Genomic DNA, 27,786 nt, shown 5'->3' with positions numbered 1-27,786 from the left:
GGAATTTGTACTGTGTGGTTGGCATCAGCAGCTCACTTACAATAGTTGTTCTCTTTATTTATTCTCCTAATGTCATTCAGTTGGCTCTGAAGAACAAAAAGCAATAGGCTTATAAATCTATATTTTCGTGGTAATGTCATAATTTCTCATTAAATATAATTATACCTCGGGATTTGCAGGCTTTACTCATTTTCATGGGATATGTCTCTGGGTGGCTCTTTATGCCCTGGACTAAAAAACACGAGTCAGTAAATTACTTGAACGATACATTCTAGATTTAAACACAACACAATACATAGTCATGAACAATGTTTTGCCTCGTGAGAGCCACTGCCAGTAGTTATCCGCCAGGTGGCATGGGCCTCTCCGACACGGTAGACTGGGGAGACGAACAGATTGAGCAAAGCAGTTGATCCAATTTGTAAATCAGGAAGAGATCGCTGGTCACCCACGCATATAATAAATATGTGAGCCTGTAGTGAGTGGGCTTGTTTTTCCCCATTTCATTTTTTAAAATAGTGATAGGTTTATTTCCCCGTTATTGAATAAGATCATGTTTTATGTTAGGAGCGCGACTCAGTAAAAATAAAATGGCAAGGAGCTTGCTGTGATTGTCGAGAGTGAGTGCGCGTCAAAAACTTGACTGTGCCGTATGCGCGCACTCGCTACTCACAAGAATGCGTGTCTGCTCGGCTTCATTCTCTCAACCCTTTAGATGAGAAAGGGAACCTAGAAGGGGAAGAGGCTGTTGAGGGAAATAAATTAGCTTCAAAACCACCGAAAGCAGCCACGTTCGGAAGGTTTTGGATTGGCAAAAGGGCAGAGCAGAGACTAGGATCAATTAAAACCGAGTCAATCCCGTTACAGCGTTGTAATAATACCAAGGTCAGTACACTGAACGAGCGCACAAACCCACGTAATTTAACGTCTTAGACTGGGTACTGAATTCGGAGACGGGGAAATCACCACCAGCCGCAGCTGAAGATGGAGGGGGTGATGCAAGGGATGCAAGCATACGGTGCGGGGAAGGCTGGAGGAGCCTTCGACCCATTGACGTTCTTTCAACAGCCTCAAACGATCCTTCGGCTTGTGTGCTGGGTGAGTGAGTGGTCATGTTTTGTGTCGTTTATTTGAGCACGTCGTTTTAACATTTCAAGAGTGGATGACACGGGTGGTTTGTGTGTGTACAGCAAAATATTAACAAACAGTCGAGCAATGTGTAGGATTTAAAAGCAAACCGATTGATTAGTAGGCAATCTGTTAACCCCATAGGCTAGGCTATATACCCTGCTTACGCACACATTTGAGTGGAAGGACGTTAATGGGACGCACAGAATAAATATGATTGTTTTCAGACTATCATAATATTTCACTACTGACTATAGCTACCTTGTCTTGAAAACCATATGTGTTCAATTAAAATGTTATGGCTACCACTGAATTAAAGATCCCTATTTTATAGACTACTAAATGTCAGTTAAAGTAGCAATCAGTAGTTGAAACAATAACAAAGCCACACACCCAGCCACTGTATCGCTAAAAAGCTGAGGAATGGGGCTTGAGTAATGTAACCAATCATGTTCATAGACCGAGCTATGGATGCAAGGACTGACCTGACCATCCATGATATCACAATTATAGTTTGAACCATTTTTTTGAGGCTGTATGGTGTTTGTTTACATTTATTTTGTTTACAAACATTGGAGTAAGAAAAGCTTATATTTTGACAGTTGAGTTACGCTCATGAGGCATTTATAAATTATATTCTTCAACAACAATAGATACATATCAATCATTTGTTTGTCCAGAAATGGATGTAGTAACTGCAGATTGCCCCTTTTAACAGGCTGTGTTTACACTGGCCAACGTGGAATCCGGGGTAGACGTAACATATTTAACCAAAATGGTATAGTGTTTATTAATTTGTGGATGTCCATCTATTTCGTATGATATGTTATGAATTACAATTCACGATATTTTACGAATTGCAATTAATACAATGTGTTATGAATTTGCAATATGCATGATGTTACGAATTCCAATAACATTCGCTTGGTAGATAGGTGGCTAACGTTAAGGATGGGGGTTAGCTAACACGCTAAGTAGTTGCAAAGTAGCAAAAAAAGTGACGCGCTAAGTAGTTACAAAGTAGCAAAAAAAGTGTCTGTCGGATAATTTATATTAACGTCTAAAGTCTAGGCCAAATATAATGTAGGTCGGATAATTTATATTAACGTGTAAATGCTTTATTTTTGTCATACTAGATGCACTGTAAGTTTAGATAGAAGAGGAAGGCCTGTTGCGCACCGCAGCATCACCCACCTTGCAATCTGAATGGAGGCAGTCAACATTTTGAAACTATTTCATCATAAACGTAACTGTTTAAAACCTGGATGTTTTTATTTTATGTGGAATATCCCTCTTCCAACTAGTGATGCACCGATATGACATTTTTGGCCGATACTGATATCCAATATTTTCCTTGACCCAAAAGAAAACGATACTGATACCCGATATTAAAGTTTTTTTGCTGCCTTTTAAAGCATTGTAGTACAGTTAAATAGTTAGCACACACACATGGACGCAGCGGTATAAGGCTCTGCATCTCTGTACAAGAGGTGTCACTACAGTCTCTGGTTTGAATCCAGGCTGTATCACATCCGGCTGTGATTGGGAGTCCCATAGGGCGGCGCACAATTGGCCCTGCGTCGTCCGAGTTTGGCCAGGGTAGGCCGTCATTGTAAATAAGAATTTGTTCTTAAATGTTAAATAGTTAAATAAAGGTTACACACTCACACCACACTTACCAACAAGTTATTTTGTTGGCATTTACGTATGTCCCCATTACCAGTAACGCATAGTCAAAACCTATTTCTTTCACTTACTTGCTGTGCTGTTTCGTCGTTCATTTGTTCAGTCGTTTCATTCTCAACCAGGATTTCATCATACATGTCAAGCAGTGAAGTTTCAGCTCTGTCTGTCCATGGCTTCTCTTCCTCAGTATGCACTGTCACTGTGTCCATTTCCATCTTGTCCAGCTGTGCATATAACATTTCACGTAAACCCTGTTTCTTGTCTGCATCGAAGTAGCGGTCCTTGTACATAGCATCGAGCATGGTGGTGACACAGTAAAGAGAGAATGCCTGTTAATTAGGCGTTTCAATGCCATGACAGAGGGTATCACGTCTGCTGCAGACTCAGTTGATGAGCTTATTTCTCGAGTCAGTTGTTTGAATGGAGCTAGCTAGTTTCAAACATGTTCTCAAATGCAGCAGCGGTATGAGAATCACAACATTCATTAGCATGAAATACGACTTCACCCACGACAGAGAACGGTTGATTGTCAATGGCAATGAATTCCATTATCTTGGCATTAATGGATTTCGCCTTTTGAGTTGTCTCGCTGAAATGTTCTGACTCTTTCAAATGACTGCTCGACTTGTTGACTCCTCGATCCACATAGCTGACATTGTTGTCTAGGTTAGGAATGCTGTGTAGCGCAACATAACGTCATGTACCTAAGTTATATAGGTATGCACGTCAGCTTTGACATCGGTTTTGCTCATCGGCGTTAAACTAGACATCGGGCCGATGTAGATGTTGGCATTTTTAGCTAACGTTGGCCAATTATCTGGTACTGGTAACCATACCTAACATAACATATACTAATTTGAGCGGGACATATTTTTGTTTACCATGTTACGTCTAGTCTGAGACCAGGTCAATTCTGATATTAATCTGATCTGATTGGTCAAAAGACCATTACTCGGCAAAAGATTTTGTCTGTGTCAGACAGGCTATTTTGGAACCATCTCAGAACTCAATAGTCAAGCATGGAATGATTTTCAGTCCTCCACAAATCAATGTGATAACCAGAGCTTGATTTCCTCCCGTTAGAGGGATATTTGGGGATTTTATCAATGAGCATGCTAGTAGATAGCGCAATGACTGGAAGTCTATGGGTAACTCGAGTTAGCATTGGCTCGCAAAACTACCTCTAACTTCTTTCATACTGGACACAGAGACATAAAAATGGTATCGACAAGTTCATCTGACTAGATAAAGGGCCTCATTGCCAAAATCCGGAAGTATCCCTTTAACGTTATTGTTATTATTGAACTCTTTGTGCACAATTAGTAGTGACAAGGCCTTTGTAAGCTAGTATTTAAACAGACAATGATCAGCAAGCTTAGGATTTAAAGTGTTAGTAAGGACAAGGCTTTTGGAGGCTGTATATTACAACCTCGGATACAGTGGCGGCACGAGCCTGGCGCCTCGTCAGTGCCTGCGGACCGCAAGGTTCAATTACTGGAGCCAAAGATTCCTGTCTGCTGTAGGCTACACATGTGCAGGTTCTCAGGCCATTATTGTTGCGAACAGATGTAATTGGACGTGAAGGCTATTGTTTTGTATCTAAAATAAACAGAAAGACAAAAATAATTGATTTTTAATTGAGTTTCATTTAGATCTGAGACCGGCATCATGCATAGTGAATCGATGTCTAAATAGGCCTAATAGCTGTAGTAATCAATAACCAAGCCTAAGACACAGCATCTCTCAAGAGTGTGTGTATGTGTGAGTGCAGGTAAAGGGGGGGGGGGGGGGAGAGTACAAAATACCATAAAGATCAATGTATCAAAATAAACTACAAAATGCTTGTAGTTTGAAATGTATTTAATAAAAATGCATGTATTTGGTATATTTTTAAATACAGAAATACATTTGCAAGTAGGCAGCCCCAACAGCAACTACATTCCCAGTAATGTTTATAGAAACATTTACTTGCTATGACTGTGATATGTTGTTAATCTAGATTAGTTGAGTGCAGCGACTAAGTCACTCTGGATAAGAGTGTCTGCAAAATTACCTAAGTGTAGTTGTGAAAATGAACCTACCTAAATGAACTGCAGAGCACACCGGGTATTATTTATTATTATTATTAGCCTTTAGAATAATACTCAGCATGCTTTGCATTTGTTAATTTTTACATGTACATTTTATATTTAGTTAATTTAGCATACACTCTTATCACACCATAGTTCTATCAGACTTCTGATACCAATGCAGGGTGAAAAAGGGCCACAAAATTTTGAACCACTATTTAAAAATAAAAAAAATTGTATAGAAAAGTATTTTGAAAATACAAATGATAAGTCTCGAAACTATCTTGTTACAAAATACATTGGAGTGTAGTCTAGCCCAGTGCAATACAAATGACAAAATACTCAAGTAATTTAAAACATATTTCAAATACATGTAACAAATACTTCCCACGTCTGTCCTGTCTGTCTGTCTGTCTGTCTGTCTGTCTGTCTGTCTGTCTGTCTGTCTGTCTGTCTGTCTGTCTGTCTGTCTGTCTGTCTGGTCTGGTCTGGTCTGGTCTGGTCTTGTCTGTCTGGCATAGCAATTAGAGAAAAGGTGTACAACACTATAAAGGAATGCAGAAGATTGGGGAGGGAACTCCAATGATCATGGAGAGGTTTTATTCCTCATTCAGCTAAGATCCAGAAATGTGTGATCAGACAACCTGCTTTCATGAGTACTAAGGCTAAACAAAACAAAGATGGACACTAACACATTTGTCTTGGTGGAGAGAAATCTGCCATTTAACATCGAGAAGGGGAATGTAAGCTCAGCCCCTCCCATTTTAAAATCTGCCATTGTAGCCCTCTGTGTGATGATGATAGGTTAGTATTAACTTTCTGGACCACAGCTTTCTCTTCAGTATGAGAGGGAGGTGGACCCCCCCCCCCCCTTCCCCAACCGAGATCCTGATTGGTTGATTGAGGTCTGCTGTGTTGGCATGACGACTGTCAGAGACCACCGGAAAGATGTCACCAGCAAGCCCACTCATGAGAAAGGGACGGAGGGAGGGAGGAATGGGGACACATGAGAGGAGGCTTGCTCACGACACAAGTACGTTATTCACCAGAGGAAGTGAACAGGGACGGCCTTTAGAATGGCTGGGTCTTTGTATCATGGCGACCTTGTAACTAGGGGTGTTATAGGTCATGTGACATGACAGTTTAGTACATCCTATCAGCCCCCTTTTAGTTCAGCTTTCTTTTCCTTGTCCGATCATCTGCTGCCTTTTCAGTGTGAAGCCTTTGTCTGAGCAAATAGAATAGTCATGCGCTTGCGAGTCATGAGGGAATGTTGTTTTTCTTCGTTCCATGGGGCATTCTCTGAATAACGGTTATTTTTCTCTAGTACTCCTGTTAATGATGTCACTGGGATCTGTAGAGTGATGTTGGATGATGATACATGATGGTGTCCCATTGAGAAACTCCTCAGTCACCAGATCAATACAAGCTTTATTGAGCTAATACGGTAGATGGACACCTGGAAATGAAGAAGTATTTTATTTTGGTGGGTCTCCGGTCCTGGAGGGCTGCAATGTCTGCTACTTTGTCAATGTTGTTACTGATTTTAATTGACCAATTAGGCACAGAGACACAATAAAATAAAATAGACACTTATACCCTACTCACAATAATGACCAGAGCCGAGCCAAACTCTACTGCACTGGCCTGATGACGCTCCACCATAGTTGATGGTACTGCATTAGGTGTGTGTGTGTGTGTGTGTGTGGCATGTTCTTTGAGATGTTGGGGTCACTATAACCGGAGCACTATTAGTGCATTTCCATGGTCAGACTTTGCACCAGTGTTTGGCAGTGATGCTGGGGACATAAGAACATTATTTGAAATGTTCTCCAGCCAAGACGTAATGTCTGTTTGGTATGTCAAATTTAAAAGGTGACAGGGTTTGGATGTTGAGCTTTTTGACCTCCTCTCCTCTGCTTGCTTTCCAAACCATGTTCAGTAAGGAGAGATGTTTTTTTGAATGTGGAGTTACCACCTGGAACTTGTCTTTGTTTTTTGTTGCAAAACGTTTTGCTACAGTGTGTCCTGCTGCAAACCACAGACTGTTCTCTCTTATGCCGCACAGCAAGCAGTACCAGTGCACAAAGTCTGGACCCAACAGGACCCTGAACAGCTTCTACCCCCAAGCCATAAGACTGCTAAATAGCTAATCAAATGGCGTTGACTGCGTTGGCCTTGTTGTTGTTGCACTAACTATTTTACACACACACACTCGCCATAGGTTTCTGCTACTGTTTATCATCCATCCTGTTGCCTAGTAACTTTACCCCTACCTATATGTACACAGCTACCTCAATTACCTCGTACCCCTGCACATAGACCCTGTACTGGTTCTATATAGACATGTTATTTTTTTAAATCTTTATTGAAAATCACTGTGTGTTTATTACTGTCACTATTTAATTTTGATGACATTTTATCTATAACTCTGCATTGTTGGAAAATGACCCGTAAGTAAGCATTTCATTGTGAGTGTACACCTGTTCTTATCAAAACGTGACTAGTTCAATTTGATTGGATTTTTTTATTTGAACATGACCCTGATTGACCATGGTCTCATTAGACCGAAATGTTGATTGACACCCCTTAAACCTTGTTGGAGTTACCAAGAGCCCCAGTGTGCAGCGGTTTCTTTTTCACATATTAACTAGAGGCCAGGAGGGATACCACGAAATGTGTCGATCGAATGGAAGTCTGTTGAGTATTAGTAGTAGTCTTATGTTGGTAGGATATCTAACAATTCCCAGCATCTGTTGAGCTAATGAGCCAGAAGACTCTGCTGGGACTTTGCCCTGGTGAAATGTGAACTAGTGTATATGTTTTAGATGACCCTCTGTTAATTTTCAGCTAGCAAATTGATAAACTTTGTTCTCTTTTTCTTTTGACAGTTTAAATGGAATGTATGTGTGCCACGAATGTATATACACACTACGGTACAGCCGCTAAATGTCATTCTAAAGCTGCACTTCACCTCCCCAATAGCAACCCTATCTTTCTCTTCTCTGTTATGAGCACTACATTCCCGACTAGCCGTCGCCTTTCCTTCCCTCTCGCCTTCTTGTTATTTGTGTGGCGCTGATTCGCTGTGATGTGGAGAGGACCTCTCATTCTGTGTGTATGCGGCACATTGTAGCGGAGCTCAAATACAGTTACCCAAAACCAGGATGACATTGGTGTCATTGAGTTGTTCCTCCTGCCAAGACCAGCATCTGGATCTAGACGCTCTACTGGGCACAGTTTTCACCACAGCCTTTAGGTAGAGATGGGCGGGGGAATTTTGTAAGGGCTTATGATGTAAGTAGTTGAGGCCAATCTACTCTGAGAAGACCGGTGGAGAATATGGACCTCTCTTAGCTTTCCAGGAACAGGGTTCCGTTGATATTTCCACAGCAGCAAAAATTGGGTTTGATGGTTGGTTTGTCTCAGATGGATGTGCCTTTTCCTCCTGTGTTTTTGTTGAGCTGTCTGCTACTTATGCATTAACATGCACACCTGCAACTTCATGTTAGGCCTATATTCAGCTACCCATCTGTATATAGGGAGTTTGCATTTCTGGTTTCCTGGTAGTACTTATGTGTGCATTAGTATGGAGAAAGACTTCTGGTCTTGTGACTCAAAGAATCTGTCAGTCTTGGTTGTTCCACCTTTCACTCTCTCTCTCTGTGTGTGAACACAAGGTCACAGAGATTAAAATGGAATTAATGTGGGGGAGGGCAGAAATGTGGTGCTCGGCCAGCAAGCAGTGTGTGTGTGTGTGTGTGTGTGTGTGTCCATGTTTCTTTGTCAAGGACTCCTTTATGTACATCTCAATCAACATCTGTATCAGTGGTACTCCATGATGGAGGAGAATACACTGACTGAGGGAGACTAGCACAAGGAGATTCAGAGAGCGAGAGGGCATCCAGTACAGTCTGCTCACAGTATTGCTATGACCGCAAGAGGAAAGTGCCTCTGTAGGCCTCGGTTGTAGCTTGCAGCAAAGCTAAGGGGCTCTAGCTGTAATGGTGTGCAAAGCCTGATTGATTTATTGACTGGTAGGCCTGCCTGAAAGACATCCTGCACACTAATAGGCACACACTGGGACTCTGACAGTAATCCAACATGTATCTTTTGGATGCATTTAATTGTTAGGTTGTGGTAGTGGTGCAGCAGTGAAACTGTAACAGAAAGCCAGTGCTGCTCATCCTGAGAAAGTCGTGCATAAATGTATTATTTTTTGATCACATGATAAACATACAAACACTAAATTCCCTCAGGCTTAATATGGAGCATGAAAGGCTGCTGATGATCACAAGATCAGGACCCCACATGGTGCCAGCCACAATGCCTGCTTTCATACGTCTATGAGGTGCTGGGGCCTTGTGATCCAGACAGGACTGAGAGCTGTGCTGCTAGCCTGGTAATTATATATCTGAGTAGGTGAATGGACCAGGAGGGAGACCACACCAGCAGACAACTAGAGAGTAGGGAATTCACAGATTTACAACCAAATCAAGTTTGTCATCCGCACAGGATACAGTGTAAACTGTGCAATGAAATGCTTACAATATGAGCTATAAAGCATGGTTTAGAGGGGTTTGGGATGAAAAATGACAGCAAAGGAAGATGATCAAATAATGGGGTGGAAGCAAGCAGGAAATTATGGAGCAGATAGCAGCACTCTATTTATTTTTATTTTTTTCAGAACATGGAAAGGAGGCAAGGACGCAATCTTCATATACAGTTGAAGTGGGAAGTTTACATACACTTAGGTTGGAGTCATTTAAAACTTGTTTTTCATCCACTCCACAAATTTCTTGTTAACAAACTATAGTTTTGGCAAATCGGTTAGGACATCTACTTTAGTCATTTTTCCAACAATTGTTTCCAGATTTTCACTTATCATTCACTGTATCACAATTCCAGTGGGTCAGAAGTTTAGCTGCCTTTTAAACAGCTTGGAAAATTCCCGAAAATGATGTCATGACTTTAGAAGCTTCAATTGGAGGTGTACCTGTGGATGTATTTCAAGGCCTACCTTCAAACTCAGTGCCTCTTTGCTTGACATCATGGGAAAATCAAAATAAATCAGCCAAGACCTCAGAAAGAAAATGGTAGACCTCCACAAGTCTGGTTCATCCTTGGGAGCAATTTCTAAATGCCTGAAGGTACAGCGTTCATCTGTACAAACAATAGTACGCAAGTATAAACACCATCGGACCACGCAACCGTCATACCGCTCAGGAAGGAGACGCATTGTGTCTCCTAGAGATGAAAGTACTTTAGTGCGAAAAGTGCAAATCAATCCCAGAACAACAGCAAAGGACCTTGTGAAGCTGCTGGAAGAAACCGATACCAAAGTAACATAACCTAAAAGGCCACTCAGCAAGGAAGAAACCACTGCTCCAAAACCACCATAAAAAAAGCCAGACTATGTTTTTCAACTGCACATAAGGACAAAGATTGTACTTTTTGGAGAAATGTCCTCGGGTCTGATGAAACAAAAATGGAGCTGTTTGGCCATAATGACCATCTGGAGGATGGAAGGGGGAGGCTTGCAAAATGAAGAACACCATCCCAACTGTGAAGCACAGTGGTGCCAGCATCATGTTGTGGGGGTGCTTTGCTGCAGGAGGGACTGGTGTACTTCACAAAATAGATGGTGTCATAAGGAAGGAAAATTATGTGGATTTGTTGAAACAACATCTCAAGACATCAGTCAGGAAGTTTAAGCTTGGTCGCAAATGGGTCTTCCTAATGGATAATGACCCCAAGCATACTTCCAAAGTTGTGGCAAAATGGCATAAGTTCAACAAAGTCAAGGTATTGGAGGGGCCGTCACAAAGCCTTGACCTCAATCCTATTGAAAATGTGTGGGCAGAACTGAAAAAGCATGTCCGAGCAAGGCCTACAAACCTAACTCAGTTACACCAGCCCTGTCAGGAGGAATGGGCCAAAATTCACCCAACCTATTGTGGGAAGCTTGTGGAAGGCTACCCGAAATGTTTGACCCAAATTAAACAATTTAAAGGCCATGCTACCAAATACTAATTGAGTGTATGTAAACTTCTGACCCACTGGGAATGTGATGAAATAAATCAAAGCTGAAATAATTATTTCTCTACTCTTATTCTGACATTTCCCATTCTTCAATTCAAATCAAATTGTATTTGTCACATACACATGGTTAGCAGATGTTATTACGAGTGTAGCGAAATGCTTGTAATCAAGTAGTGATCCTAACTGACCTAAAACAGGGATTTTTTTACTAGGATTAAATGTCAGGAATTGTGAAACTGAGTTTAAATGTATTTGACTAAGGTGTATGTAAACTTCCAACTTCAACTGTAAATACTGGACGGTTGAAACTAGGCATTGTGAAGAGATGCTAACAAGCATGTGAGCACTTAAAGCATTGAGAATGTAATAACATGAAGTGCCCCCTTGATCTGGTTATATACAGTAGTATTCAGCATTCAGTTCACCTTGTAACTTCAACGGTTTTCCTACTTACAAAGCATGTAGAGGTCTGTAATTTTTATCATAGGTACACTTCAGCTGTGAAAGAGACGGAATCTAAAACAAAAATCCATAAAATCACATTGTATGATTTTTAAGTAATTAATTTGCATTTTATTGCATGACATAAGTATTTGATACATCAGAAAGGCAGAACTTAATATTTGGTACAGAAACCTTTGTTTGCAATTACAGAGATCATACGTTTCCTGTAGTTCTTGACCAGGTTTGCACACACTGCAGCAGCGATTTTGGCCCACTCCTCCATACAGACCTTCTCCTGATCCTTCAGGTTTCGGGGCTGTCGCTGGGTAATACGGACTTTCAGCTCCCTCCAAAGATTTTCTATTGGGTTCAGGTCTGGAGACTGGCTAGGCCACTCCAGGACCTTGAGATGCTTCTTACGGATCCACTCCTTAGTTGCCCTGGCTGTGTGTTTTGGGTCGTTGTCATGCTGGAAGACCCAGCCACGGCCCATCTTCAATGCTCTTACTGAGGGAAGGAGGTTGTTGGCCAAGATCTCGCGATACATGGCCCCATCCATCCTCCCCTCAATACGGTGCAGTCGTCCTGCCCCCTTTGCAGAAAAGCATCCCCAAAGAATTAGGTTTCCACCTCCATGCTTCATGGTTGGGATGGTGTTCTTGGGGTTGTACTCATCCTTCTTCTTCCTCCAAACACGGCGAGTGGAATTTAGACCAAAAAGCTCTATTCTTGTCTCATCAGGCCACATTACCTTCTCCCATTCCTCCTCTGGATCATCCAGATGGTCATTGGCAAACTTCAGACGGGCCTGGACATGCGCTGGCTTGAGCAGGGGGACCTTGCGTGCGCTGCAGGATTTTAATCCATAACGGCATAGTGTGTTACTAATAGTTTTCTTTGAGACTGTGGTCCCAGCTCTCTTCAAGTCATTGACCAGGTTCTGCCGTGTAGTTCTGGGCTGATCCCTCACCATCCTCATGATCATTGATGCCCCACGAGGTGAGATCTTGCATGGAGCCCCAGACCGAGGGTGATTGACCGTCATCTTGAACTTCTTCCATTTTCTAATAATTGCGCCAACAGCTGTTGCCTTCTCACCAAGCTGCTTGCCTATTGTCCTGTAGCCCATCCCAGCCTTGTGCAGGCCTACAATTTAACCCTGATGCCCTTACACAGCTCTCTGGTCTTGGCCATTGTGGAGAGGTTGGAGTCTGTTTGAGTGTGTGGACAGGTGTCTTTTATACAGGTAACTAGTTCAAACAGGTGCAGTTAATACAGGTAATGAGTGGAGAACAGGAGGGCTTCTTAAAGAAAAACAAACAGGTCTGTGAGAGCTGGAATTCTTACTGGTTGGTAGGTGATCAAATAATTATGTCATGCAATAAAATGCTAATTGATTACTTAAAAATCATACAATGTGATTTTCTGGATTTTTGTTTTAGATTCCGTCTCTCACAGTTGAAGTGTACCTATGATTTTTAAAAATACAGACCTCTACATGCTTTGTAAGTAGGAAAACCTGCAAAATCAGCAGCTCCCCACTGTATATGTATGTGTGTGTGTGTGTGTATACAGTGCCTTGCGAAAGTATTCGGCCCCCTTGAACTTTGTGACCTTTTGCCACATTTCAGGCTTCAAACATAAAGATATAAAACTGTATTTTTTGTGAAGAATCAACAACAAGTGGGACACAATCATGAAGTGGAACAACATTTATTGGATATTTCAAACTTTTTTAACAAATCAAAAACTGAAAAATTGGGCGTGCAAAATGATTCAGCCCCCTTAAGTTAATACTTTGTAGCGCCACCTTTTGCTGCGATTACAGCTGTAAGTCGCTTGGGGTATGTCTATCAGTTTTGCACATCGAGAGACTGACATTTTTTCCCATTCCTCCTTGCAAAACAGCTCGAGCTCAGTGAGGTTGGATGGAGAGCATTTGTGAACAGCAGTTTTCAGTTCTTTCCACAGATTCTCGATTGGATTCAGGTCTGGACTTTGACTTGGCCATTCTAACACCTGGATATGTTTATTTTTGAACCATTCCATTGTAGATTTTGCTTTATGTTTTGGATCATTGTCTTGTTGGAAGACAAATCTCCGTCCCAGTCTCAGGTCTTTTGCAGACTCCATCAGGTTTTCTTCCAGAATGGTCCTGTATTTGGCTCCATCCATCTTCCCATCAATTTTAACCATCTTCCCTGTCCCTGCTGAAGAAAAGCAGGCCCAAACCATGATGCTGCCACCACCATGTTTGACAGTGGGGATGGTGTGTTCAGAGTGATGAGCTGTGTTGCTTTTACGCCAAACATAACGTTTAGCATTGTTGCCAAAAAGTTCAATTTGGGTTTCATCTGACCAGAGCACCTTCTTCCACATGTTTTGTGTGTCTCCCAGGTGGCTTGTGGCAAACTTTAAACGACACTTTTTATGGATATCTTTAAGAAATGGCTTTCTTCTTGCCACTCTTCCATAAAGGCCAGATTTGTGCAATATACGACTGATTGTTGTCCTATGGACCTCAGCTGTAGATCTCTGCAGTTCATCCAGAGTGATCATGGGCCTCTTGGCTGCATCTCTGATCAGTCTTCTCCTTGTATGAGCTGAAAGTTTAGAGGGACGGCCAGGTCTTGGTAGATTTGCAGTAGTCTGATAGTCCTTCCATTTCAATATTATTGCTTGCACAGTGCTCCTTGGGATGTTTAAATCTTGGGAAATCTTTTTGTATCCAAATCCGGCTTTAAACTTCTTCACAACAGTATCTCGGACCTGCCTGGTGTGTTCCTTGTTCTTCATGATGGTCTCTGCGCTTTTAACGGACCTCTGAGACTATCACAGTGCAGGTGCATTTATACGGAGACTTGATTACACACAGGTGGATTGTATTTATCATCATTAGTCATTTAGGTCAACATTGGATCCTTCAGAGATCCTCACTGAACTTCTGGAGAGAGTTTGCTGCACTGAAAGTAAAGGGGCTGAATAATTTTGCACGCCCAATTTTTCAGTTTTTGATTTGTTAAAAAAGTTTGAAATATCCAATAAATGTCGTTCCACTTCATGATTGTGTCCCACTTATTGTTGATTCTTCACAAAAAAATACAGTTTTATATCTTTATGTTTGAAGCCTGAAATGTGGCAAAAGGTCGCAAAGTTCAAGGGGGCCGAATAATTTCGCAAGGCACTGTATATATATTGTTCATATATATATATATATATATATATATATATATATATAAATATATATATATAAATATATATATATAAATATAAATATATTGTTCGTATATACAATATATATTGTGTGTGTGTCGACGGTAGCATATTCAAATTGAATGTGAATATTAGTTTAGTCAAAGAGCAGTGAATGTACAGCACTCAGTAGGTTATAAGCCTGAGGTATTGGGGGAGTTCCTGCCAACCAAGGTGGGCCAGCTTCAGCACAGCTAATGATAGTTCAATGGGGAAGATGCACGTTGAAAGAAGGCTAAAGGCCATTACTTTAGCTTTCTTCTTCTTCCTCACTCTCTCCTCTCCTTTCTCTCTTACATGTTGTGCTTTTATCCACTCATCTGGTTGCTTGCCAGCCACCAACACATACAGTATTACATCAGAGATGCTCTGTCATACCACCACCCCACTCCCTCATGCATGCTCTGTCTTTCTCACACATACACACATATATGCGTGTGAGAGCACACAGGGCTGTCTGAAGAGGCCAGCTGTTAAAATCGCAGGACTTTTCCAGTACCAAAAAATGTCTGCAGCATTGACGGTCCCCAAGAACACAGTGGCCTCCATTCTTAAATGGAAGAAGTTTGGAACCACCTCAACTCTTCCTAGAGCTGACCGCCTGGACAAACTGAGTAATCGGGAGAGAAGGGCCTTGGTCAGGGAGGTGACCTCTGAGGATATGGGAGAACCTTCCAGAAGGACAACCATCTCTGCAGCACTCTACCGATCAGGCCTTTATGGTAGAGTGGCCAGACGGAAGCCACTCCTCAGTAAAAGGCACATGACTTCCTGCTGGGAGTGGCATCTAAAAGGAGTCTCAGATCATAAAAACAAGATTCTCTGGTCTGAAACCAATATTGAATTAATTTAGTCTGAATGCTAAGTGTCACATCTGGAGGAAACCTGGCACCATCCCTACGGTGAAGCATGGTGATGGCAGCATCCTGCTGTGGGGATGTTTTTCAGCGGCAGGGACTGGGAGACTAGTCAGGATGGAGGGAGAGCTGAACGGAGCAATGTACGGAGATCCTTGATGAAAACCTGCTCCAGACCGCTCAGGACCTCCAACTTGGGCGAAGGTTCACCTTCCAACAAGGCAACGACCCTAAGCACACAGCCAAGACAATGCACGAGTGGTGTCGAGACAAGTTTCTGAATGTCCTTGAGTTGTCATTATGGGGTATTGTGTGTAGATTGATGAAATTCTTTTTGTACATTTTAGTACAACATGGAAAAAGTCAAGGTGTCTGAATAATGTCATGACTTTCCCTCCTGGGTGAGGATCAAAGAGAGCCCCCCCCCTCTCTCTCTCCCACCAGATATGAAGTGGGGAAAGTGGGGCTGGTTCTAGGACTTTGACAACTGGTCGTAAACTTCCTGTCTCGTGTACTGGAGTATGGAGAAGTCAAAAATTCTTTGTGCCCCCAAAACTTTAACATCAAAAGGTTGGACATTTAAAACAATATTTCTAATGCAAATAATTTGGGAAATGATTGTTGGGGCTCCAAACAACAATCATGTCAAATCAGTTGTTGTTTTGTGATTTCATTAAGAACGGTGTAACTAAATAAGTTACTCTACAAATGTATATGTCCCAGTTGTCAGGTTGTAAAATGTTGTTAAACTTATGATTAAATATGAAACTGTTTGTGGGAAGATGAAATGTGATTTTAGCCTTCTAAATGAGACTTGTTTCTCCCTAAACTGTTGCCCGTCAGTAACCACGCCTACATGAGCACAGACATTATGCCAAAAGGATGGAACGGCCCTTTTTCCAGAGTACTTCTAAAGGACTCCTAATTAAATTTACATTAGACCAGACAGCGTGGAGCGGTGGCTACATTGCCTGGTTGCTACTGACGTGTAAAATGGTTTAAAACTACTAGACCAGTATACGTGCAGCGCAAGCTGAATATATGACAAATGGTCTAAAACTACAAGACCCTCCTGAGACTCGACGAGTGAAGAAGACTAAGACATGCACCGCCTGCCGCTCTGCATGTAAAGTAGTCTAGAACTTTGACCAAAGACACAAGGAAGATCTTATCAAACGATCATTGGAATGTCTGATGTATCCAGTGTAACGAACACTTCCAGAACAAAGAAAGCTACTACTACAACTACTAAGGACATGGGGATCTCTGGTGGACAACCAGAGACTTACACAACCCGAGACTTTCTGTCAAACTATTCGTCACAGACGGATCGGGTGATTTCAACAGAGCAAGATGACAGACATACAAGCGTCAATATTTGCGTTGCATTTTTAAATCTGAATGAGCAGTTGTTAGTGTGCTAAATATCCATATTTACGATGAGCGTATTATTCAACTACAGTGGGGCAAAAAAGTATTTAGTCAGCCACCAATTGTGCAAGTTCTCCCACTTAAAAAGATGAGAGGCCTGTAATTTTCATCATAGGTACACTTCAACTATGACAGACAAAATGAGAAAAAAAATCCAGAAAATCACATTGTAGGATTTTTTTTAATGAAGTCTCCACTAGTCCTCTGTCCTCCACTCCTCTGTCCTCCACTAGTTACCTGTATTAATGGCACCTGTTTGAACTTGTTATCAGTATAAAAGACACCTGTCCACAACCTCAAACAGTCACACTCCAAACTCCACTATGGCCAAGACCAAAGAGCTGTCACAGGACACCAGAAACAAAATTGTAGACCTGCACCAGGCTGGGAAGACTGAAACTGCAATAAGGTAAGCAGCTTGGTTTGAAGAAATCAACTGTGGGAGCAATTATTAGGAAATGGAAGACATACAAGACCACTGATAATCTCACTCGATCTGGGGCTCCCACGCAAGATCTCACCCCGTGGGGTCAAAATGATCACAAGAACAGTGAGCAAAAATCCTGACTAAATACTATGACAATGATCCAAAACATAAAGCAAAATCTACAATGGAATGGTTCAAAAATAAACATATCCAGGTGTTAGAATGGCCAAGTCAAAGTCCAGACCTGAATCCAATCGAGAATCTGTGGAAAGAACTGAAAACTGCTGTTCACAAATGCTCTCCATCCAACCTCACTGAGCTCGAGCTGTTTTGCAAGGAGGAATGGGAAAAAATGTCAGTCTCTTGATGTGCAAAACTGATAGACATACCCCAAGCGACTTACAGCTGTAATCGCAGCAAAAGGTGGCGCTACAAAGTATTAACTTAAGGGGGCTGAATAATTTTGCACGCCCAATTTTTCATTTTTTGATTTGTTAAAAAAGTTTGAAATATCCAATAAATGTCATTCCACTTCATGATTGTGTCCCACTTGTTGTTGATTCTTCACAAAAAAATACAGTTTTTTTTTGTTTGAAGCCTGAAATGTGGCAAAAGGTCGCAAAGTTCAAGGGGGCCGAATACTTTCGCAAGGCACTGTATAAGAGTTTAATTCAGGAGATAATAACTTGTTAAATAGGTTTCCCGTGTGCCCCAAGTTGTTACATTATTAATTTAATCATGTAATTAATTAAACATAGTTAATTGCTAAGATAAGTCATTGAATTAATGATTGCCACGTCATGACAATACTTTCCATATGCCTGTATAACAGATTTACAAAAAGGATCAGCTTGTGCAACTGATTTACCATCCACATTGATTTTACTACCATGTGCTGTAGATCAGCAGTTGCCAACTGTCCTCCTGGAGCTACTGATTTTGCAGGCTTTTGCTCCTATGCATTTCTCCTTTTCTCCCTACTCTACCCTCTCTCCTCAATCAACTTCTTTCTCACACCCTCCCTCTCTTCTTCCCCCAGCTCTTCTCCATCGTGATCTTTGGCTGTATAGCCAACGAGGGCTATGTGAACCGACCTGATGAGATTGAGGAGTTCTGCATCTTCAACAGGAACCAGAATGCCTGTAACTACGCAGTGGGGATGGGAACCCTGGCTTTCCTAAGCTGTGCTGCCTTCCTGGTCCTGGACGTCTACTTCCCCCAGATCAGCAGCGTCAAGGACCGCAAGAAGGCTGTGCTTGCTGACATTGGAGTGTCTGGTAAGCTCTGGGGTGTAGTTTCTCCTAGGCACCAGTCTAGGAACAGCTTTTTCTCCCCCAATTCGAACCTTAACCATTACTGGGGGAAATTCAAAACTGACCACTGATCAGCGTCTACGGACAACTTCACCCCACACAGGAAGGATGTTGTTTTGGCTTGTTGGTGTGAGTTTAACTGGGGGATGCGGGAGGTGATTGTGTGTTTGTTAACAGCAAAGAACGGGATTGTTTTTGTTGAGAAGATGGTCATGATACGAGTTTGGAGTGTGTTTGGAGGCACACAGTTTATCTGGGTGCTCTGTGAAGGTTCGGTTCAGGGGAGGTGGATGTGGCCTTTGTCTTTAGCCTTTCTAAACTCTTAGGAAACACGGATCAATACATGGACATTGATAAAAGTCTGGTTTCTTCAATAGCCGTTAGGCGTACTGGGCCCTGTCTGTATACTCTTAAAATGTATAATCTCTCCTACCTCCTTTCCTTGACGTAATCACTCCAATGTGACTGGATTGGCATCGAAGCAAGCTTTTCACTGCATTGCTCTCACCAATTATATTATATCAGATGGGTGATTACTTCAAGGAAAGGATTAAAGAAGGATGCATATTAATAGTATTGGAACAGAGCCCTGGAATTTGAATCCCAGCTCTAGGACATTGCGGACTTGGGTACTATAGGAGCCATTTTGTATGTGCACAGGTGCCCCCCTCTGGTTAGCTGTGGTGTGGCTGATAAACCCTAACATACTCGTTATGACCTTTGAGGCTCAGCTTTGATTACTGTGAGGCTATTGAGGCTTGTAAAAATGGTTGCAAAATATGTTGTGTATCAGTAGTTGATATGGTTTTTTTATATTGTTGCATGACCTTTGTGGTGTTGCTCATAATGCACAAACATACTCATGTCAGTCTGTTATTGGCATGACATTTGTAATGTGGTATTACTGAGTATGATATTACATTTCAAGAACAGATTTTTTTCTTTAGTGTTACCACCCATAGTATTAATGGTTTCCGTTTGTAATTCTCCCCCTCCCTTTTTTCCCCTCTCCCCCTCTCCTTCCTGTAGCATTCTGGTCGTTTGTCTGGTTTGTGGGGTTCTGTTTCCTGGCCAACCAGTGGCAGGTTGCCAAGGAGGAGGACAACCCTCTAAGGGAGGGTGCGGACGCAGCCCGAGCCGCCATTACCTTCGCCTTTTTCTCCATCTTCACCTGGGTACGTACAGTACAACAGCCCTCCATTTCATCAACCTTTCTGTCTGGCGTAATGGCCATTTGTGCATCTACAAAATAGAAAATATCTATCTTACGCAAAATGTATTCATATCACATTTTTCCATCAGTGTCCCTTCAATTAAATTGATTTACATATCACCTCTGCCTTCTTCATCAGGCTTTAATTCTGCTCCGTCTGAAGCTGGGTCATAACATTCTGCTCCTCTTTGTCAGTCTTTAACTTAGCTCTGTTTAACACAGCTTTTTCTTCATATTTAGAAGTGTCTTCTGTCTTCTGTTTTTCTGCTGTTTTGTAACCTGGATCTGAGCTTTCTCTCCTAATTCTATCTTCTCTGGGTCTGTTTAGATTCCTAATTTTCTCAATTGTAATCTTTGTCTATGCTGTATTTTTGTATACAATGATGCTTAATCTCTGTTTTAGTTAGTTCAGATCTAAGTTTCTACCTCTTTGCCAATTTAATCTTTGCTTCTGTCTCAACCTTTTTTAAGCTTTTTCTAGACTGATACATAACTTTATGGAAGGATTGTATCTGGTGACCACCCTCACCACCCATCCTTACCACCCTTTCTATCCCATAACTGTCCCTGACCTGTTTGTCTCTCTCTAGGGTGCACTGACACTGCTGTCCCTGGAGAGGATAAAGAGAGTGTCGTTCGAAGAAGAGTACAACAAACTGTTCATTCCGTAGCCCACACCACCACTAGCCTAATGATAGATATCCTGAACCTCACATTATTTCGCTCACACCAACTTCCCGTCCAGGCTGTATGAATGATGGCCAAACATATTGAAGGAGTACCTTGTATTTGTTTACTATGATTGGCTAGTGTTTACAGCTAGGATCTGCTTTCTAGATTCAGATTGCCCTTCCAAAGTGCCTTGATATCAAACCATTGCCAAAAATTTGTGTCTTTGTGGGGTTAAAACGGTGGTATTCTACTGTTGACATATCAGGTTCTCCATTGCCTGGCATAGTAATCCACCATTTTAGCTATGTTCACCTTTGCTGGTTGTCTCAATTCATTTTTATGTAAAGTGTTATTTTGATAAAATAATTTGATTCTGTGGTACCATTCAATTTAGATTGATCCCAACCATGCAAAGTGGCCCTACAGAAAATGTTCAATCAGGAAATTATTAGAAAGTGATAAAAATGTACAGAGTTCATACCAATTTGATCCCAAACCTTGTTAGATTGTATCTTAGATATGTAGTAATTGTTCACATTTTATTTCAATGCCAAAACTACAAATCTGTGAAGGAAAAACTATGAGCTCTTTTCTCCTCCTCTCCCTAATCTAGCCTTATGCTTCCCCATACACACATGCCACAGCTGTAGCTAACTACTACAGCTTAATGACATGCGTTTAGTGTTACCAGGTCCAGCTGGCTGCAACCACTATGTGAATCTGTCTGTTATTTTGTATTATGAGTTTTCTTTTCGTTTGGATATTTTTGCTTTGTATATGACACTGGGATGATTTGTGAATGTTTATTATTCATGATAAATTGTTACTGTTGTATTAAAAAGAAATAAGTCAGCCGTTTCCTGATCAGGTGAAAGGTTCCTCACGTCACTCCAGGACCACTGACAGTATCGGTTTTGACACTCCCCACTTAAAACCGATTAACAGGCTTAATCCTCCTCCCCTCTTCCTCCTTTCTCCCTCTCTCTTTTTCTCTCGTTATTCCACCCTTGTTTAACTACCATTCATCCTCCTAACCTTACTTCATACCTTTTTTTTAATCACTGGCATGTTACCTGATATACCCCCCCCTCCCCCACTATCATTGGTTGCGTCTATCGTGTCATCTCATTCTGCCCATCTGTCATATTCAAATCCCACCCACACAACCCCATGTCTCCACTTTTCTTGTTTGTCCCCCTCGCCCACAACATGTTTTTTTGCTATTGCTTTCATGTTGTTGCCCATCCCCTTTCCAATCGCTCGCTGCCCCCTATGGTCTGGGGCTCCCTCTTCCCTTCTCCACGCATACATTGTTTTGCTATCGCCTCTATATTATTGCCCATTCCCTTTTCAATTGTTTGCCTGCCGCATAACACCCTCTCTACTCCGAAGGCGGTGCAGGCCTTCCTGGGCTTTCAGAAGTACAAGCTGGGGGCTGACTCGGCCCTCTTCTCCCAGGAGTACGTTGACCCCACCGCCGACCCCAACGCTGCGTCCCCCATGGGCACTGACTACACAAGCTATGCCGCCGACATTGACACCGCGGCCAGCACAGAGCCAGCCTTTGATGGCTCCGCTGGCTACCAGGGCCAGGAGTACTGAGCCAGAGGGCCAATGGAGGAAGAGAAGGACCAGGAATGGGCTTACTCAGCATCAGGGGTGGTTTAAGGGGACATTTTTGTGGTTTATGGGGACATGGGGTGTCTTAAAGGTAGCCAAGTCCCAGATCTGTTTGTGTTAGCTGTGATGATGAAATACAGGGCCTTCAGAAAGTATTCAAACCCTTTGACTTTTTCCACATTTTGTTGTTACAGCCTGAATTTCAAATGGATTACATTTAGATGTGTCACTGGCCTACACACAATAGCCCAGAATGTCAAAGTGGAATTATGTTTTTAGAAATGTTTACATATTTATGAAAAATGCAAAGCTGAAATGAGTATTCAACCCTATTTTTTTTTTATGGCAAGCCTAAATAAGTTAAGGAGTAAAAATGTGCTTAGTTTGAGCATGGTGAAGTTAATTGGGTGTATTGATACAACCTGCAAAGCCTAGTCACTACAAAGATACAGGCATTCTAACTAACTCAAGGAAACCGCTCAGAGATTTCACCACGAGGCCAAAGGTGACTAAAACGTTTACAGAGTGTAATGGCTGTGATAGGGGAAAACTGAGAATGGACAACAACATTATAGGCACTTCACAATACTAACCTAAATGATAGAGTGAATAAAATAATTCCTGTTTGCAAAGGCATTTAAAGTAAAACTGCAAAAAATGTGGCAAAGAAATTAACTTCATGTCCTGTATACAAAGTGTTATGTTTGGGGCAAATCCAACACAAAACCTCACTGACCACCACATTTTTCATATTTTCAAGCATGGTGGTGTCTGCATCATGTTATGGGTATGCTTGTCTTCGGCAAGACTAGGGACTTTTTTAGGATAAAAAGAAATGGAATAGAGCTAAACACATGCAAACTATTAGAGAAGAACCTGGTTCAGACACTGTGAGACAAATTCACCTTTCAGCAGGACAATAACATAAATCACAAGGGCAAATATACACTGGAGTTGCTTACCAAGACGCCATTGAATGTTCCTGAATGGCCTAGTTACAATTTTTACTTAAATCATCTTGAAAATCTATGGCAAGACTTGAAAAGGCTCTCTAGCAATGATCAACAACCAACTGGACAGAGCTTGAAGAATTTAAAAAAAGAATAATGTGCAAATATTGGCCAATTCAGGCATGCAAAGCTCTTAAAGACTTCCCCAGAAAGACTCATAGCTGTAATTGCTGCCAACGGAGATTCTAACATGTATTGACTCAGGGGTGTGAATACTTATGTAAATTAAATATATTTCTGTATTTTATTTTCAATACATTTGCAAAAAAACAAACATGTTTTCACTTTGTCCTTATTAGGTATTGTGTGTAGATAAAATACATTTAATCCATTTTGAATTCAGGCCGTAACACAACAATATGTGGAATAATTTGAGGGCTATGAATACTTTCTGAAGGCACTGTAGGAGTTGGCAAGACAGCACTAACAGATCTGAGACTTGAATACCTGACAGGGTCTTTGGGTGGCTAACAGGGTGGGACTGGACCAAGGGTTGGCAATCACTGTGTGTGTGAGTCAGAGTGCTACAACATTGCTGGGAAGGTGGAGGCAGGGTATGGGGGAGAGCGAGAGTCTTCTCAGAGACCATGGTCGCTGTGTGTGTCGGTGTCCGGAAGCGGTTTGCCTTTAGTTGGTTGGCCACCTCCATGGGATCAGACAGAGTTCTATCCAGAAGAGGGTTATTTTCTGCAGCCTTAATTCACTCATGTGTCCCAGTTGTCCACCCTTATCCCAAAGTGTGCACTTGCATACTCCCCATCATGGATAAAATGGGATTGGTGTAAGCATTGGCTGGAAGGAGTTTCCACCAACCCTTGATGGAGAGTGTGCAAGTGCACACTTCGGGAGAAAGGTGGGGAGTCGGGATGCAAGTCTTGGAACTCATACACACCTATACTAGCACATATATCAACACAAATTAAAGAAGGAACGTTAGGAATGCACTTAGTGTGCAAACCTACTTTCTGGCAAACATAAAGGGACGAGATAGTCACCTGATGATATAGGTGATGGGACCTGAACAACGCAAGTCCTACGAAACACCACTGTGTTTTGTGGGCCTCAACACTATAGCCTGGTCATTGCACAATGACCTAGGACCTGCTTGCCATCCCTTTTCAGCCAGTTTAGCGTTCTTTTGTTTGGCAAATGTAAAATGGCACTGTTTGGTGTCTACTCTTGGCCATATCTATGCCAAATTAACACCCAAGCCAAACCCACTGTTAACGGTGCTAAATCTGAAAGGTTATCCCATCATACAGGACAAAGGACAGGGTATGACATACAGGAACCAAACAACTATAGACGCGCCACATTAAGACAAATTGAGCTGTTGCAGATGTGCTGCGTCATCACCAGCGCAAACTCAGATATTGTCCTCAACTGTTCACAGCAGAAAATTCTCGAACTAGATAATTCAGTATACATTTAATCAAATTCTTAAGCATTCCATCAGCAGGCACCAAATTGTATAATGATGACGTGTAAGCACTAATTAAGAAGACCAATGTACATAACCAACTTAAAAGCCAAGTCCTTTTCCGCCAATAACCAACCCCCATGCACCAACGTTGACTGCCAACCAAAATGTGACCAACACTGGCTTGACACTAGTAACTGACATTTTGTATGTCCTTAAAATCAAAGCGAGAGTGTCAACTGCATACTACTGTCCTCTCTCCTCACGTACATATCAAAAGAATTGGAGGAGAAAGTCAAAGGGGTGGGATCTCTGTTTTTTTCATCCAACGGTTTAAAGAGAAGGGGGTGAGAAGAGAGGACGCGAGGAGTATGCCATTGAGATTCTCCCAAAGTGGGCTCAGAAGCCTCTCATTTGACTTAACACTAGAATACCAGCAGTTGATTTCAGACTGACCGGTGCTTGTTATCTCTTCTTTCATGCCAACAGCTGAAGTTTGTAATGTTCCATGTATGTGTAACTGAGTGGGGTTTTTTCCAAGGCAAAACGTGCTCAAGAATTGTATATATATTATACTATTTTTTGTATATACAGTACCAGTCTAATGTTTGGACACAGCTACTCATTCAAGAGTTTTTCTTTAATTTGACTATTTTTTACATTGTAGAATAATAGCGAAGACATCAAAACTATGAAATAACACATGGAATCATGTAGTAACCCAAAAAGTTTTAACAAATCAAAATATATTTTACATTGAGATTCTTCAAAGTAGCCACCCTTTGCCTTCATGACAGCTTTGCACACTCATGGTATTCGCTCAACCAGCTTCATGAGGTAGTCACCTGGAATGCTTTTCCATCAGTCTTGAAGGAGTTCCCACATATGCTGAGCACTTGTGGCTGATTTTCCTTCACTCTGCGGTCCAACTCGTCCCAGACCATCTGACTTGGGTTGAGGTCGGGTGACTGTGGAGGCCAGGTCATCTGATGCAGCACTCCATCACTCTCCTTCTTGGTCAAATAGCCCTTACACAGGCTGGAGGTTTGTTGGGTCATTTTTCTCTTGAAAAACAAATGATCGTCCCACTAAGCGGGATGGGGTATTGCTTCAGAAAGCTGTGGTAGCCATGCTGGTTAAGTGTGCCTTGAATTCTAAATAAATCATCGACAGTGTCACCAGCAAAGCAACCCCTCACCAGCACACCTCCTCCTCAATGCTTCACGGTGGGAACCACACATGCAGAGATCATCCGTTCACCTACTATGTGTCTCACAAATATACGCCGGTTGGAACCAGAAATCTCAGATTTGAACTTATCAGAACTTATGGTCAGTCGATTTCCACCGGTCTAATGTCCATTGCTTGTGTTTCTTGGCCCAAGCAAGTTTGCAGCAAATCGACCATGAATGCCTGTTTCAAGCAGTCTCCTCTGAACAGTTGATGTTAAGATGTGTCTGTTACTTGAACCCTTTGAAGCATTTACTTGGGCTGCAAGTTCTGAGGCTGGTAACTCTAATAAACATATCCTCTGCAGCAGAGGTAACCCTGGGTCTTCCTTTCCTGTGGCGGCCTTCATGAGAGCCAGTTCATCATATCGCTTGATGGTTTTTACGACTGCACTTGAAGAAACTTTCAAAGTTCTTGAAATGTTCCTGAATTGACTGACCTTTATGTCTTAAAGTAATGGACTGTCGTTTCTCTTTGCTTATTTGAGCTGTACTTGCCATAATATGGACTATCTTCTGTATATCACCCCTACCTTGTCACAACACAACTGATTGGCTCAAAGAAATTCCCCAAATTAACTTTTAACAAGTCAAACCTGTTAATTGAAATGCATTCCAGGTGACTACCTCATGAAGCTGGTTGAGAGAATGGAGGTTTGTTGGGTCATTTTTCTCTTGAGTGTGTGCAAAGCTGTCATCAAGAAAAGGTTGGCTACTTTGAAAAATCTAATTTGTTTAACACTTTTTTAACTACAGACTGTGTTATTTTGTAGTTTTGATGTCTTCAGTATTATTCTACAATGTAAACAATAATAAAAATAAAGAAAAACCCTTGATTGAGTAGGTGTGTCCAAACTTTTGACTGGTGCTGTATATACTACAGATATTATTTTTTAAAAACAGGATGTTTTATTTTGTGGCATACATAACAAATGTGTAATTATGAACAACATGTAATTATATATGTATGAAATAAAAAATGTAATACATTATTATTAACCAGATATTACTATGTTATAAACAAAGATAATATATTGTACCTATTATTAAAATAGCATATGTCTGTATGTATTAATGCATTTAAAGTGTGTGTGTTTCAAAAGAACTGACATCTTCGGCTGTCATTATGTGCGGTACGGCATTGTTTTCTGATCAGGAAACATTTACTTTGTCATGTTTTACTGTTGCAAAACTTTCTGGGGCGAAACATTTAGGTAACACTTTATTTGGACAGTCCCAAGTAGATGGGTTGTAGACGGTCAGTTGATGTTCAAAAACTAACAAAAACATTTCAACTAACTATCCACTAACCTTAACCCTTATCCTAACACTAAACTTAAACCTTATAGCCTAGCCCTAACCTTAACCCTAACCCTTATTCTAAACCTAATCATAAACGTAACCTTCGCAGACATTTGCTTATCAACAGCTACTTAGTTGATACTATCACCATCTGTAGTTCATCTATATGGGACTATACAAATAAAGTGTGGCCAACAATTATAAAGAAAAACTGGGATAATGGGACAAAACTACCAATTATATAGACATTGTGTAAGAATTATTTGGTCTTTGTGTGCTACTTCAGAGTTGGAAAAAAAATAGTTGTAATGCTTTTGATGTGATGATTTTTGATTAAATTAATCAGTTAGGTAATTAAGGATACATAATTATTACCTGTTTGTTGCTTGTTTGTGAAAGATCTGATGTAGATGTGGCGGACTTTGTCGGGAGATGGTCAATAAAGGAAAAGCTGTGGTTGAACTTGAGTGCAATTATGTTTGATTATTTTTTTCATGTGGGTTTTACTATTTAAACCCAGGGTTTGGATTTGTGGCTGATATTATTCTCTATTGTCTGATCTACCACAGCATCCAAAAAAGAACCTGGCGAAGGCAGAGGACAAGCGGGAGCCAAAGGAGTGCTTCTTGTGTTTCTCTGTAGCAGCTGAAACTACAGTACAGATCAACAAG

The 27,786-nt window shown here is 41.4% G+C and overlaps 1 protein-coding gene across 2 annotated transcripts; it reads left to right on the top strand.

Annotated features, from left to right (window-relative positions):
• Window positions 1–616: 616 nt before the first annotated feature.
• Window positions 617–27,582, top strand: LOC109897563 (synaptogyrin-1-like). 2 transcript variants are annotated; one of them, XM_020492071.2, is made up of 4 exons: window positions 617–1,098; window positions 18,376–18,613; window positions 19,679–19,824; window positions 20,453–21,628. In XM_020492071.2, the coding sequence occupies exons 1-4, from the start codon at window positions 985–987 to the stop codon at window positions 20,531–20,533; spliced, it is 579 nt and encodes a 192-aa protein (XP_020347660.1). In that variant the 5' UTR covers window positions 617–984; the 3' UTR covers window positions 20,534–21,628. The 2 variants fall into 2 exon arrangements, with proteins under 2 accessions (XP_020347660.1, XP_020347659.1); XM_020492070.2 differs by lacking the exon at window positions 20,453–21,628 and adding an exon at window positions 21,927–27,582 and having other exon boundaries at window positions 714–1,098.
• The last annotated feature ends 204 nt before the right edge of the window (window positions 27,583–27,786 follow it).

This window comes from Oncorhynchus kisutch, linkage group LG10 (genome assembly GCF_002021735.2).
Source record: "Oncorhynchus kisutch isolate 150728-3 linkage group LG10, Okis_V2, whole genome shotgun sequence".
In the NCBI taxonomy this organism is placed as follows: domain Eukaryota; kingdom Metazoa; phylum Chordata; class Actinopteri; order Salmoniformes; family Salmonidae; genus Oncorhynchus; species Oncorhynchus kisutch.
Note: the sequence above shows the minus strand (reverse complement) of the source record. Positions and strands in the feature narration are given on the sequence as shown.